This window comes from Bos mutus, chromosome 21 (assembly GCF_027580195.1).
Source record: "Bos mutus isolate GX-2022 chromosome 21, NWIPB_WYAK_1.1, whole genome shotgun sequence".
Taxonomy (NCBI): domain Eukaryota; kingdom Metazoa; phylum Chordata; class Mammalia; order Artiodactyla; family Bovidae; genus Bos; species Bos mutus.
In genome coordinates, this window is record NC_091637.1 from 16,761,547 (window position 1) to 16,774,959 (window position 13,413).

The 13,413-nt window shown below is 42.6% G+C and overlaps 1 protein-coding gene across 3 annotated transcripts in view; it reads left to right on the top strand.

The window, feature by feature from the left end:
• The window catches only part of AGBL1 (AGBL carboxypeptidase 1), a 926,786-nt gene that overhangs the window by 509,821 nt on the left and 403,552 nt on the right, over window positions 1-13,413 (top strand). For all 3 annotated transcript variants that reach the window (XM_070358226.1, XM_070358228.1, XM_070358227.1), the window contains exon 19: window positions 938-1,067. In XM_070358226.1, the coding sequence (XP_070214327.1) occupies window positions 938-1,067 (130 nt within the window). The remainder of the gene's footprint in view (window positions 1-937; window positions 1,068-13,413) is intronic.

The window sequence follows — 13,413 nt, forward strand, 5'->3', positions numbered from 1 at the left end:
CTCTTAATCTCTGGTACCTTGATTGTCAGCCTATTGAATAAATAACATCTCAGCAGGACTTCTGGTTGCCTCCCTAGAGAAGGGGCGGCCATTGGTAATCACTGGTGGACCCGGGCTTTTAAGGTTCCCTTTACCCACCACCCAGCATCTCGGCTTCCTTCTCTCTGAATTGCAGTCACTGTTCTCGCTAACCAGCTGTGTTACCTTTGTAGAGAGACTTGATACTTTCAAATGGGAACATCCTCTTTTCCCAAATGAGGACAAGTATGATTTTTGAGCTCATTTCTAGAGCTAATAATCCATGATGATGTATCTGAAAATGACCCTCCAGCTCTCTGAGTAAATGTCAAGTTTTCTGTGGCATCTATATGGATAGGGTGGAGTTAACGTGTTAGGAGAAAGACCCTATGCTGTTTCTCGGAGGGAAACAGATGTGGATGGAAAGCCTAAGTCTGTTAGGTGGTTTGGGGGCATTTATTTAACCATTTCTAAGTGTCACTGTCTTCACTGGGGTGCAATAATATCCACTTGGCAGAATTACTGGGCCAGCTAGAAAGAGCATATGTAACATGCCCAGCATGATATATTGATCTCAACTTATTATTAATAATGATTATTTGTGGAACTGGAGAGTCTAGAGAAATTTATTGAACTTGTTCTCCTCGGAAGTAGGTAGCAGAGAACAATATTTCCCAAACTTCATCTTCAAACTCTGGTGACCCTGACTCAAGTTAAATATGGTTTCCAGTTCTCTGGGGAGCTGTGAATAATCACGACAATTGGGATCTGCATCTTTCTGGGCATCTTCAGTGGATGCTAATTGAGCAGAAGTCAGAAGGAAGTTGGATTCATTAGTTTAATTGTCTTGTTGAGCCTTATTATCTCAAGTTATTTTCTTCTAAATGTGTATTTATTTGCTTGTTGTTGGTTCCCGCAGTCACAGATGCTCACTGAGAGGGGAGGACTTGAACAGACAGTGGCTGTCTCCCAGCGCTCATCTCCAGCCCACAATCTACCATGCCAAAGGACTCCTCCACTACCTGGGCAGCATCGGTCGGAGTCCCATGGTGAGTCACTTCCCTCTGCTTCCACACTCTTGGCTGGTTCCCTCCACCTTCCGGGTACAGAGTACTTTCTGTTCAGGCAAGAAAACCAGACACAAGCCCAAGACCTGTGTATGACAAGCTGTAATGGGGGCATATTCATTTCCTAAGGCTGACATAGCAGAATACCACAAACTGTATAGATTAAAAAAAAGACAAAACAGCAGCCTATCTTTCACACTTCTGGAGGCTAGAAGTCTGGAAATTAAGATGTCAGCAGCCCCTAATGTCTCCAAAGACTCTGGGAAAGAAGCCTTCATTGCCTCGTCCTAGCTTCTGGTGATTGCCATCAGTCCTTAGCATCCTTGGCTCGTGGGAGCACAGCTCCAATCTCTGCCTCTGTCTTCAGAGGGCCATCTTCACCCTCTGTGTGTCTGTGTACAAATTTCTCCTTTCTTAGCACAGCAGTCACTGGACTAATGTGTACATGCTCAGGCATGTCTGACTCTTTGTGACCCCATGGACTGTAGACCACCAGGTTCCTCTGTCCGTGGGATTTCCCAGGCAAGAATACTGGAGTGGGTTGCTCTTTCCTTCTCCAGGGGACCTTCCCAACCCAGGAATCGAATGTGCATCTCCTACATTGGCCGGCAGATTCTTTACCATTGAGCCACCTGGGAAGCCCACAGTGAACCAGGGCCCACCCTAATTCAGTATGGGCTCCTCTTAACTTGGTTACATCTGCAAAGAATCTTTTTCCAAATAAAGTCACATACATAGGTACTGGGAATTAAGGATTGAGAGTATCTTTTTGGGAAACCATTTAACTGGCAACAAGAGCAAACTAGGAGTTCAATATTCATTGCTGAAAACTGGACAAAAAATTGCATTTCATCCCATTTCCTGGGTCTTTAGTTTTTTTTCCAGTTATTCATCAAGAAGGAAAGTGTATATGTCTTATTAAATAGTAAAATATTCTCTAGATGTTCAGATTCGTATTCAACTAGCACTTATTAAGTTCCAAAGATGATTCTGTCACCGTTCTAGGCACTTTCACGTGTAGGCTTTTCTCTCGAGCTTATAGTAAATGTGCAATTGATGAGAAACAACATTCAGAGGCTTAGGCTCAAGATAAGATAGGAGGTAATACTAGCCACGTAACTGTATGAAAGTAATCATTTATGGACTACAAACTATGAACATATCTATCTGCAAAAGTGCAGAGGGCATATGTACAGATTTAGAGTGCTTACCTCACTGAAGGAGCTTAAACTAATTTGCAGAAGCTCACACATGGACCAATTCAAACAATCATCTCCACCATTAACCACTTTTTGACCATATACTATACGATTAAAACAGTGGCACATTCAATGAGTATCCAGTGAAACAATGGATGAATATCTAATTTAGAAGCTGACTTGAACCTCAAAAACCTTAAGAGGTCAGATGATGTCCTTGGGATCACCAGGAAGTAGAGTCGATCTGGCTTTCCACCCTGCAACCCCTTCTCCCTTCATCACTTATTCTTTGAGGGGATGTGTTAAGCCCAGGTGTCTGCTCCCAGCGCAGTTGTATGGACAATGCTTAATTCTCCATCTATGACGTGTGATCACAGGTAGAATGTTGTCAGACAAGGACGCTCCCCTGAGCCACCAGGGTTTTTAGTGAGGGTTGTTATATATTGGCTGCACTGGGTCTTTGTTGCTGCTATGAAGGCTTTCTTTAGTTTTGGCAAGTGAGGGCTACTCTCTAACTGCCGCGTTCGGGCTTCTCATCGTGGTGGCCTCTCTTGTTGCAGAGCGTGGGCTCTAGGTGCACGTGCTTCAGTGGTTGTGGCGCGGGAGCCTAGTTACTCCGAGACATACTGGGATCTTCCCGGCAACAGATCAATCCCTTATCCCCTGCATTGGCAGGTGGATTCTCAACCACTGAGCCGCCAGGGAAGCCCTCAGGAGTCATTTTGTAGCCCTGGTGTCCACGTGGCTAATCTTAGTCTCCAGGCTCTTCAGAGGTCAAGCTTTGTGGCCCAAGAACCCCACCATATATCACATGGCATCAACCTTCTAACGTGGCCCAAGGTCCCAGGTAAAGAAAGACACTCTTGTCTATTAGGATATTCCACAGAAGTCAAGGTGACCTCCCAGGAGCCAGTCCAGGGTCAGACCTTTCTTTGGAGAATATAGGGTTTACATGCTTCAGGCTTGTTGAGTCAGTGCTTTATTGCAAAAGGATAAAGCACATGCTTTTCCCTTAAGAACACTTATTCTACATTGGTCAAAATGTGCCACGTTTTCATGCTACCTCACACTCTTCATCCAAGGAGACACTGTAATCTGCTGTCTGCCCTCTAGAAATAACTTCATGGCCTGCATATGTGTGCTCAGTCCTGTCCAACTCTTTTCCCCATGAGCTGTGGCCTGCCAGGCACCTCTGCCCATGGAATTTTCCAGGCAAGAATACTTCAGTGGGTTGACATTTTTCTACTCCAGGGGATCATCTACCCAACCCAGGGATTGAACCTGTATCTCCTGCATTGGCTTGGATTCTTTATCACTAGCACCACTTGGAAAGTCCCTACCCGGGGCCTCATGCATAGCAGAGCTCCAATCTCGAAGTCAAGATCTTGAAAAGTGTCTCTCTAAGTAGGAAGCCTCAGCCTCTGGGAGGAGAGAGAGAGAGACTTACAGAAAAAGAGTTTCCACCCTGATACACATTTTAAGCATACACACATTCTATCCGTAACAAACAGGATTCCTCTCCACTCTGACAACCTCTAATTGAAGAGCAGAACATTTATTTTAAAGCATGGTAGGTGAAAGCCTTGTTTAAAAATATAAATAAACATTAATTAACTGTAAACATGACAGTCACAGATTCGTTTCCTGCTGGGACCATCTGAGAGGTGGGTGAGAAACAGCTGAGTGCTAGATGCTGTTCGTAGCATTACAAAGCTCTCTTTTAGGGCCAACATCACCTTTCAGTTACCTGTGTGGCTATATTTAAGCAGCCTTCTGCTGACAGCAGAAGCACTGCCACTCACTCAGTACTCAGGCCTGTCCTTTACCTGGAAGTCTTCCACTGAGTCAAGATTGTCTCTTGTGCTACATGGTTGTAAATTAACAGTAACTCCACACAAACACTGACTCTTATGGAAATATTTCTGAAAGCATTAGGAAGCCCATTTCTGGTGGTTAGGAGGTTCTACCTGCTCTAGATGGTACTGAGACATTTGCATATTGGCAGGTAGAATAATATAAACTCCTGGGACTAATGAGAATGCAGGAGATGGGGAGAAAGCAACGTCATGATACTTCTGGAGCTTGCAAAAGACCATACAGTTCATTCAGTTTTAAGCAATACAGCCCTTTTCATATATTGTTTCATCCATTCACTGATTCATCCATCTACCCTTCCATCCATTCATCCATCCATCTTTTCATCCATCCATTCATCCATCCATCCAGGCAGTTATCCATTTGTCTACTCATTTACATCATGTGTATAATAATTGTGCCAAGTGCCAGAAGGTACCTTTTCTTTAAGGAGTTGTATAATTTCTTTGGTAGAAAGTGGAGTCAAGTCTGTGAAGAAACCCATGTAGTAAAAAATGAAACAAAGTTTGTCAGTAAAAACTGAAACCAAGGTTCCTGTGAGTTGTAGGAACACAAATGAGGGCTTGAGTAACTTTCCCTTAAGGTTATGGAAATGCTAGAGACTGAAGATGCCGTTTGAGTTGTACTTGAATGATGAGTAAAGGTTTTTCTTGCACTCACAATAAACTAGTAGAGAAATATCCTTTCTTTAGAGGTCTACAAGCCTGATTATGGACTCTTTTATCTTCTTCCTTGTGAAATTGAAGACTTGGTGGGATTTCTGTGTCTGAAGGTCACCAGACGGAGCAAAAGAAAGGAAGCTTTTATTAACTAATGGCATAGCTCTCACATCACGCTGATCTTATGTTCCCTTTCCTATCGTCCTGAACTTCCATTTTATGTCTCTCTTGCCTGTTAGAAGATCAGGAAATATGCTGCAGATGTTGGATCCATAAGCCCAGAAACACACAGTATTGGCATATTTATACACTGGAATACAATTCAACAATAAAAACTTAAAGACAGTAGCAATCAACTACAGATATACTCAAAAACACAGACCAATGTCAGGAACATGTTTAGTGAAATAAGTTAGACATTAAGAAGCACATATTCTATGCTTCTATTTATACAAAGTTTAAGATGAGTTAGACCAGAACAGTGGTTTCCTCTAGAAGGGTATTAAATAAGAGGGGCCAGGAGGGAACTTTCTAGATTATTGGAAATTGTTCTGTATTTTGAATGAAGAGTCAGTTACAACAAAACTCATTGACTCAAAACTCTTTCAAGTTCTGTACTTGTACATACTTCCATTTCCATTTATTTTAGAATTAACGAAATCAAAGCAAAGTCACAGAGCTTTGAAATGTAGCTAGGAGATAAAGGAGGATGTTCAAAGTAAAATTGACCAGCACAAAGGCGTGCGAGTCAATTTAGGGGAGATTATCTTTGCCAGAACAGAGTAGAGAGGCTGAGAAGATTTATTAGAAATCAGAAGGCTCCAGTCAGAGGAGAGGTATGTAAGTGGAGAAGCCCAGAAGAGCAGACAGCCTTAACAATCAACTAGTGGGAGGCACTGAAATGTTCATCTTCCAGGAGCTCCACACAGGGGTCAGGAGACATGCTGCACTGGGGCAGTAGGACACGGCTTTGGGGAGAGGAGGAAAGCTGAGGCTCCAGCAAGCTCCGAGGAGCCGAGACCAGCAGTGTCTTCTGAAGAGCTGTGTTGTAGCTGCTTGGTCTCTGTCCTGCTGCAGAGCATCTGGGCTTCAGAATTAGGAGAGGTATCAGTTTCCATCCCCCTGGCTCTTGCTGTGTGCGTGCGTGCATGCTCAGTCATGTCTGACTCTTTGCAATCCCATGGGCTGTAGCCCGCCATGCCCCTCTGTCCATGGGACTTCCCAGACAAGAATTTGAATACGTGTTGGTAAAGAGATTGCAGTGCTCCGTGAGCAGCTCATTGATTTCCATTTACCACTCACACAAAATAGGCTGCCTTCTTCCAGGGGACAGGGAGGGTGTATTTGGGGTTTATCCTTCTCTGGGGCCCAATGAAACAGAACTTTCAGCTACTAACATTATTTTACTGGTCTTATTCTGTCCCTCTGGCATATGTTTTTAGTTCATCAGCTTCTTTTTAAAAAAGGCACGGAAGTAGAGGACAAGAAGAAATGGCATGTCCCTTCCTAAATCCTTGTCTCCAAGGACCTAAGGATACGCTGTACACACAATTTATTTTATCTGCACTCTATTCTTCAGAAGTAGCAAAGGAACATGTGTTACAGTTACTTATTTTCTTTGACTCAGGCTAAGGTACTGAATCTAGAATTCTCCTATTTTTGTATTTGAGGATAAAGTAGGGGAAAAAAATCCCCATACCAAAAAGGAAACAAGCAACAGAAAACATGGAGGTCCTGGGTAAAAAAAAAAAATAAATAAATAAATTATAATAATAATTTGATCCCATATTTTTTTTATTTAAAATTGTTCCCGTGATACCAGAATAAAGATTAAGTAATGAGTGGCTATGTGCTAGTTATTTAACCTCCTTTAACTTTAGCACAATGCTAAGTTGAACCTCATTTGTAAATTTGAATGAAAGCCTCCTTTCAGGAATTTTATACTGATTAAACATGTATGTCATGAACCTTAACAGTATGACTGGCCCATATCAAACATTTAAGTAAACCGCAGAGATTAAAATCATTATTAGTTCCCAGAACGGAGCTACATCCAAAACAAAGCCACACTTTAGACTGCATGATGTTGCATTAATGTACATGGGCTTTGTCAATGTAATTGAGCTATTTTAGAAAGAAGGACATTAAAATAACCTAACTCTGGAATGGCGGAAAACTTCCAGCAGCATTTTATGATATTTAATAAAGGGTCCCACTGTGAGAAATCTCATAACCCATTAGTTACTGATGCCTTCTGCTGAGTTAAATGGGAAAATTTTCACCCCAAATTAGCCACTGGAGGTAGACAAAGCTGATGTGTAAGTAAGGCTGCTTTTCTAAGACCGTGTTGGAACTTTGACCCATAATGGCCCAATTTAAGTGAGAATCTCTCACTCTAGGAAAGAGAAAAGAACATCAGATCCTCCTTCAGTTGTGTTTGTGTATTTGCTCAGTCCTATCCAACACTTTGTGACCTCGTGGACTGTAGCCCACTAGGCTTCTTTCTCTGTCCCTGGAGTTCTCTAGACAAGAATACTGGAGTGGGCTGCCATTTCCTCTTCCAAGGGATCTTTCTGACCCAGAGATCAACCCTGCCTCTCTTGCATCTCTTGCATCTCCATCATTGGCAGGCAGGTTCATTACCAGCTGAGTCACTGGGGAAGCCAACCCTCACCCTCACCTTGCCTCTTTTAGGTATTGATAGGAATAAATTCTGCACGTGCCCCCTGTGGTTAGCCTCAGACATGAATGGTGTTGCTGACAACTCAGATGAATCTCTTGCTAAGAAGAGATCACACCTGTCAGTAAAAGGACTGGGAAATCTGGTCTTGCAAACAGGGTTCTTGGATAACTAAGCACTCCACTAATAGCATTTCTCTCCTAGAGAGGTTTACTCTGCTCAAGAACTTGGGCTGAATGTTGTCTGCAAAATATTGTACTCAGGCTGGAATCTCCAGGGCTATAGTGAGACTTGTTTGGTTTAATTGGAAGCATCGTGGTTTTGGATTTCCATCACATTCCCCAGCATTAGCCTCCTTCGAGCTTCAGCCTTGCCTTCATTTTCTTGTGGCAAGGGTATAAATTATGTGGAGGTCTTGCTGCCAGGAAGCAGGAACAAGACCCAGATGTCAGGAATGGAAAACACAGCAGCTTAAAGCTGGCAGAAAGAGCAGTAAACAATCAGGAACAGCGGAGCCATGGGAGTAGGGGAATGGCTAGGAGAGATGGGCTTGAGATGAGGGGGGAGTAACCTCTGGAACAAGGTTCCCAATTAGCTTATAGAGGACCCAGGGTGGGACCAAGGAATGGAGGGAAAGATGGTGAAGGTGTGTGAGCAGCATACTAATGGGGCCCTCAACAGCCTCTTTGCTGAGCAAGAAATGATGGAACACACGTTTGCATGAATTAAATTAACCTTGCAATTTAGTTCAGATAGGAATTCACGGGAAAAGGTACTAGGGAGACGCATGGGAGTCTGATTTCAAAATCGTAATCCAATCCACAGTATACACTTGGCTGATGAAGAAAGTGAGGCACAAGGGACTCAGTTTAGCTCAGGGTGAACAAGTGTAAGACTAACCACTCTGGCTCAAAGAAAACAAAACTTAACTAAACGAGAGCTTCAGATCTATGTCTCTCCCAAGTCCCTTGCCTTGGGGAAAAGCACATCATATTGCCTATTTATGTAATCAGAATTTAGGTATCATTCTTAACCTCTTCCTCACTAAGCCTGTGAATCCATTTAGTCTCTAATTCCTATAGATTTTACTTTCTTACTCTCTCGCCAAACATCCTTTGTATCCATACTTACATTTTCTCCCTTAAAGTAAGCGTTTGCCCTCTCTTGTGCCTGGTCTCAGGCCCTGCAATTCATTCTTTGTTGTTTTTTTGTTTGTTGTTTTGAAGTGGATGATTTATAAAGTCTGTATTGAATTTGTTACAGTAGTGCTTCTTTTTTTTTTTTTTTTTTTCATTTTTTAAAAATGTTTTGGTTTCCTGGCCCTCAGGCATGTGGGATCCTAGCTCCCCAACCAGGGATCGAACTCATACACCCTGCATCAGAAGGTGAAATCTTAACTACCGGGCCACCAGGGAAGGTCGCTTTGCTCAGTCGCATCCAATTCTTTGTGACCCCATGAAACTGTAACCCGCCAGACTCCTCTGTCCATGGAATTCTCCAGGCAAGAGTACTGGAGTGAGTAGCCATTCCCTTCTCCAGGGAATCTTCCTGGATTAGAGATTGAACCTGGGTCTTCTGCATTGCAGGTAGGTTCTTTACCATCTGAGCCAACAGGGATGCCCCCTGCCAGGGAAGTCCTCCTGCAATTCCTTCTTACTCCAGTTCTGGTGACCTGAGTGCATGACTCCTCTTTACCACAATACTGATGGCTCCTTCCCCACCGTTGGGAAAATGTCCAAACATCCTGCAATGATAAGCATGCACATCAGGGATCTGATCACTGCCCACCTCTGCCTGTCCCCAGGATCCACTCTCTTTCAGTCTATAGTCTTATTCTGAGTGATTGCAGTTCTTCATGTGCATAGTCATTTCTCATTTTTCCATTTGCTTGGACAGCTCTCCTTCAGTGGAGCTCATCTTAGGTATCACCCCCTAAAGAATCCCAGGACCACCACATCATACACTTCAGGGGTGCCGTTCCTTAGAGTGCATGGTGGAAGACACCCCAGGAGTTGTGCAGCTTGTCTTTATTTGGGTTTCCAGAGGAACTGTGTGTCTTTCTCCTCTGACAGTAATATGTCCACCTATTGTGGTGCTGGAGAAGACTCTTGTGAGTCCCTTGGACTACAAGGAGATCAAATCAGTAAATTCTACAGAAATCAACCCTGAATGTTCACTGGAAGGACTGATGCTAAAGCTGAAGCTCCAGTACTTTGGACACCTCATGCGAAGAGCCAACTCATTGGAAAATACCCTGATGCTGGAAAAGATTGAGGGCAGGAGGAGAAGGGGGCGACAGATGGTTGGATGGTATAATCGACTCAATGGACATGAATTTAAGCAAACTCCAGGAGATAGTGAAGGAGAGAGGAGCCTGGCGTGCTGCAGTCCGTGGGGTCGCAAAGAGTAGAATATGACTTAGCAATTAACAGCAACATTCACTTGTGGGATCATCCCAGTAAAACTGCTCCTGGAAAAGGCAATATCGACCTAAAAAGTGTTTTAAAACATGAAGTCTGGATGAGAGCGAACGCGGGTTCAATTACTTGTTCACATACTTAATAGTGGTGCGAGCTTGAGCAAGCCTAGGCAAGTTACTTTTTTTTTTTTTTGCAATTAAGTTTTCAGCTGCAAAATAGGAGATAATTATAGCACCTACTTCATCATGAGATAATCTATATTAAATGTTTAGCACAGTATCTGAATCATTGTAAGTCTCCAATAAATTAACTACTGTTGTTCTTGTCATTGTTATTGAGGGCAGTATTGCCTTATATTAAAATTTTAATTTCTTCTGCCACAGTGCAGGCACCCAGCAAATATTTGTTGAATCAACTGATGAATAAGCAAGATAGGGCCATTTATTAATGCATGGATATTAGAGTGTCATGACTGGGCACATTTCCCACTTACCTATTACAGATTTTTATTGAAAGGAAGTAGACGAGTATTAAGTCATCCAATCAGAAAGAAAAAAGCTTCTTTAACTGAAATAACTTGATAATTGTCTTGTAATTGCCCCCTGCAATGTAGAGTAACACATGTTTCCTATAACTAACGTGCCTTTATTTTTAGGGATGTCATTTGAACAATAAGTAGATCAATGTCTCCATCTCCTTTATTTTCAATCTTGAGGGGCCACTAGAACTCCTAGGGCAGAGTGGAGCTCATTCCAACAGGTGCAGAGGTCTATAATTTATCATTTATGTCAGCTTTCAGAATCTGAAGGATCAGAAAAAAATAAAATTCTTTTTTTCCAGTTGAGTTCGGCAGCTAAGGAGCACCTGTCACCACAGAGGCATAGCTTCTGGTTCAGCTGAGAAATCTGTTGCTAAGACACAGCCCTAATTTGTTTGCACACTTTTCATGAGAATGGTGGGTGTTTATTCCCAGGGAGAAACTGAGGCGTGAGAGAGAAAACTTGGCGGGAAATTCATGATGGCAGAAGATCACACCTTGAACAGTTATTTGATCGGTTCCTTTAGAGGCTTTCAAAGCATAGCCCCATGTCCAGCGGCATGAGTGTCCCCTGGGGTTGTTAGATATGCACGTTCCTGGGCCTCACCCAGACTTGCTTCAGTAGCCACATTGCTGGGGAGTGGGCCACTGTCTATGATGCAACCAGTCCTCCAGGTTATTCTGTTGCTTCATGGCGTGTCAGACCCTCCGCTCTAGACTCGAGACGCATGCAGTGGATCTAAACCCTGGCTACACATTTAGAAAAACCTGGAAAACTTTTAACAATCCCATCACCCTGGTGTCACTGCAGACCAATTAAATCAACATCTTTGGAGGTGCGCTCCAGGCATTGATATTTCTACAATCTCCTTAGGAGATTCCAGTGCACAGACAGGATGGAGAAGCACTGGCCTGGGGGATTTTTATTTTTATTTTTTTTGCAAACAACGGAAACCTGCTTAAGTAAACCAAGGTGGCAATTTTGAACAAGTCGAATAAATGTCTAACCAGAGCTGGAAAACACCCAAACCCTAGACACATCTTCTGTCAATCTCTCATTTTCTCCTTCTGTGGGCACATTTTCTGGTTTCTGCTTTTCTCTGCACATTTGCCTAATTATCTCAGCCTTTACAACCCAACTTATTCTGCTCATTCACTGTTTCTCCGCTGCTTTTTCAATATTTTTGTCTTGTCATTGGACTGACTCCCTCCTCACAACTCTGTATGGAACACCCACAGCTCAATGATATCTAGAAGCTGGAGAGATTTTATTTTCGCCTAAGATTTTAACTTGAAGCTATGAGTTAAGGATTCCTCCCTCCCCCAATAATAAAATTCCTTTTTTATTTTTAAGAGAAAAAAATACCTAAAATACTTCTCTGCTAACAGGAAATTCACAATGCAATTAAAAAATTTCCCCCAATAAAATAGTAGCTTTTTGAAGAAAAAGTAAAAGTTAATGTGCTAGTCTCGCAGTTGATCCCAACTCTTTTCGACTTCATGGATTGTAGCCTACCAAGCTCCTCTGTCCATGCAAAGAATACTGGGCTGAGTAGCCGTTCCCTCCTCCAGGGGAATCTTCCCCACCCAGGGATCAAATCCAGATCTCCCGCACTGCAGGCAGATTCTTCACCATCTGAGCTACCAGGGAAGCCCAGTAGCTTCCTCTTATTTAAAATTAAGAGAGAGAGGGAGAAGAGAAAGAAGGTAAATTTATCGAGAATATCTTCAAGTCCTTTAGTTCTTAAAACTCTCACCTCATAGATGACTCCAACCACCTTGACTCCAGATATCGGTCCTGACATCTCTGAATTCTTCCCTGCTTACATAGCCCATCAACTACCACACCTTATCAGTTCTGATCTACTCTTCAAGAATTAGTTTTCATCTTCTCCCATTATGACTGAGCAGACCATCTACCTATTTGCCTTTTTTAATCTTTCTTACATATGTGTGTTTATTTATGGCTCCATGCATGCACCCTGCATGTTCCGGGTCATTCCTGGTGTCAACAGCTTCTTATTCAATCAGTAAACAAAAGGACTTGATCAGATACCAGAAAACAGGCTCATCTCATCTAATTTCTCAACCAACAACATTGTTGATAGCAATTTATCTGGCCTTAGCTAAACTATTTCCAGAGAACAGAAGTTTTTAAAAGTGTGACACTGCATTGCAGGACATCTCTAACCATTGAAAGTTATTTCTTGCTGATAATAAATATTCAACAACTGAAATCTACTTCCATGGTACATATTCTCCTTCCTTTTGCCTTCCTCTGTCATTTGAAATGATAGCAAGTTTATTTATTCATGCTTCAAATGGGAGAATTTATAAATTTGGAGGGCTTCTCAAGACCCTACTGAGCTTTTTTCCCGCCTAGGGTAAGCATCTCCAGTATAGTTAGTTGATCTGTGTTTCTGTGTGCATGAATGCTAAGTCCCTTCAGTCGTAGCCCACCAGCCTCCTCTGTCCATGGGGTTGTCCAGGCAAGAATACTGGAGTGGGTTGCCATGCCCTCCTCCAGGGCATCTTCCTGACCCAGGAACTGAAACCCAAGTCTCTTATGTCTCATGGACTGGCAGGTGGGTTCTTTACCGCTAGTACCGCTTGGGAAGCCTGATCTGTGTTTATAAACATTCCCATTTCCCTGACTTTCTGATTTCAATTTACTGAGGCATCCTGGCTTGTTTTTAAATGCCACACTCAGAAGTGAAAAGCACTGTATTAGATATAAATTGACCAGTGTGAGGTATATCAGACTGATTGCTCTCCTAAGGCATGACCACTTTAACTTCTCCAGAAGCAATTTATGATTAATTTTGACATCCATGGCTACTGATTCATTTTGAGCAAACTGTCATTTAAAACCTCCAAATCTCTCATTCAAAACCTACTGCTACGCTGAACGTCTCTTTCCTTTTGCCACTGTTTGCGTCTAATTGTAGGAGCTGCAT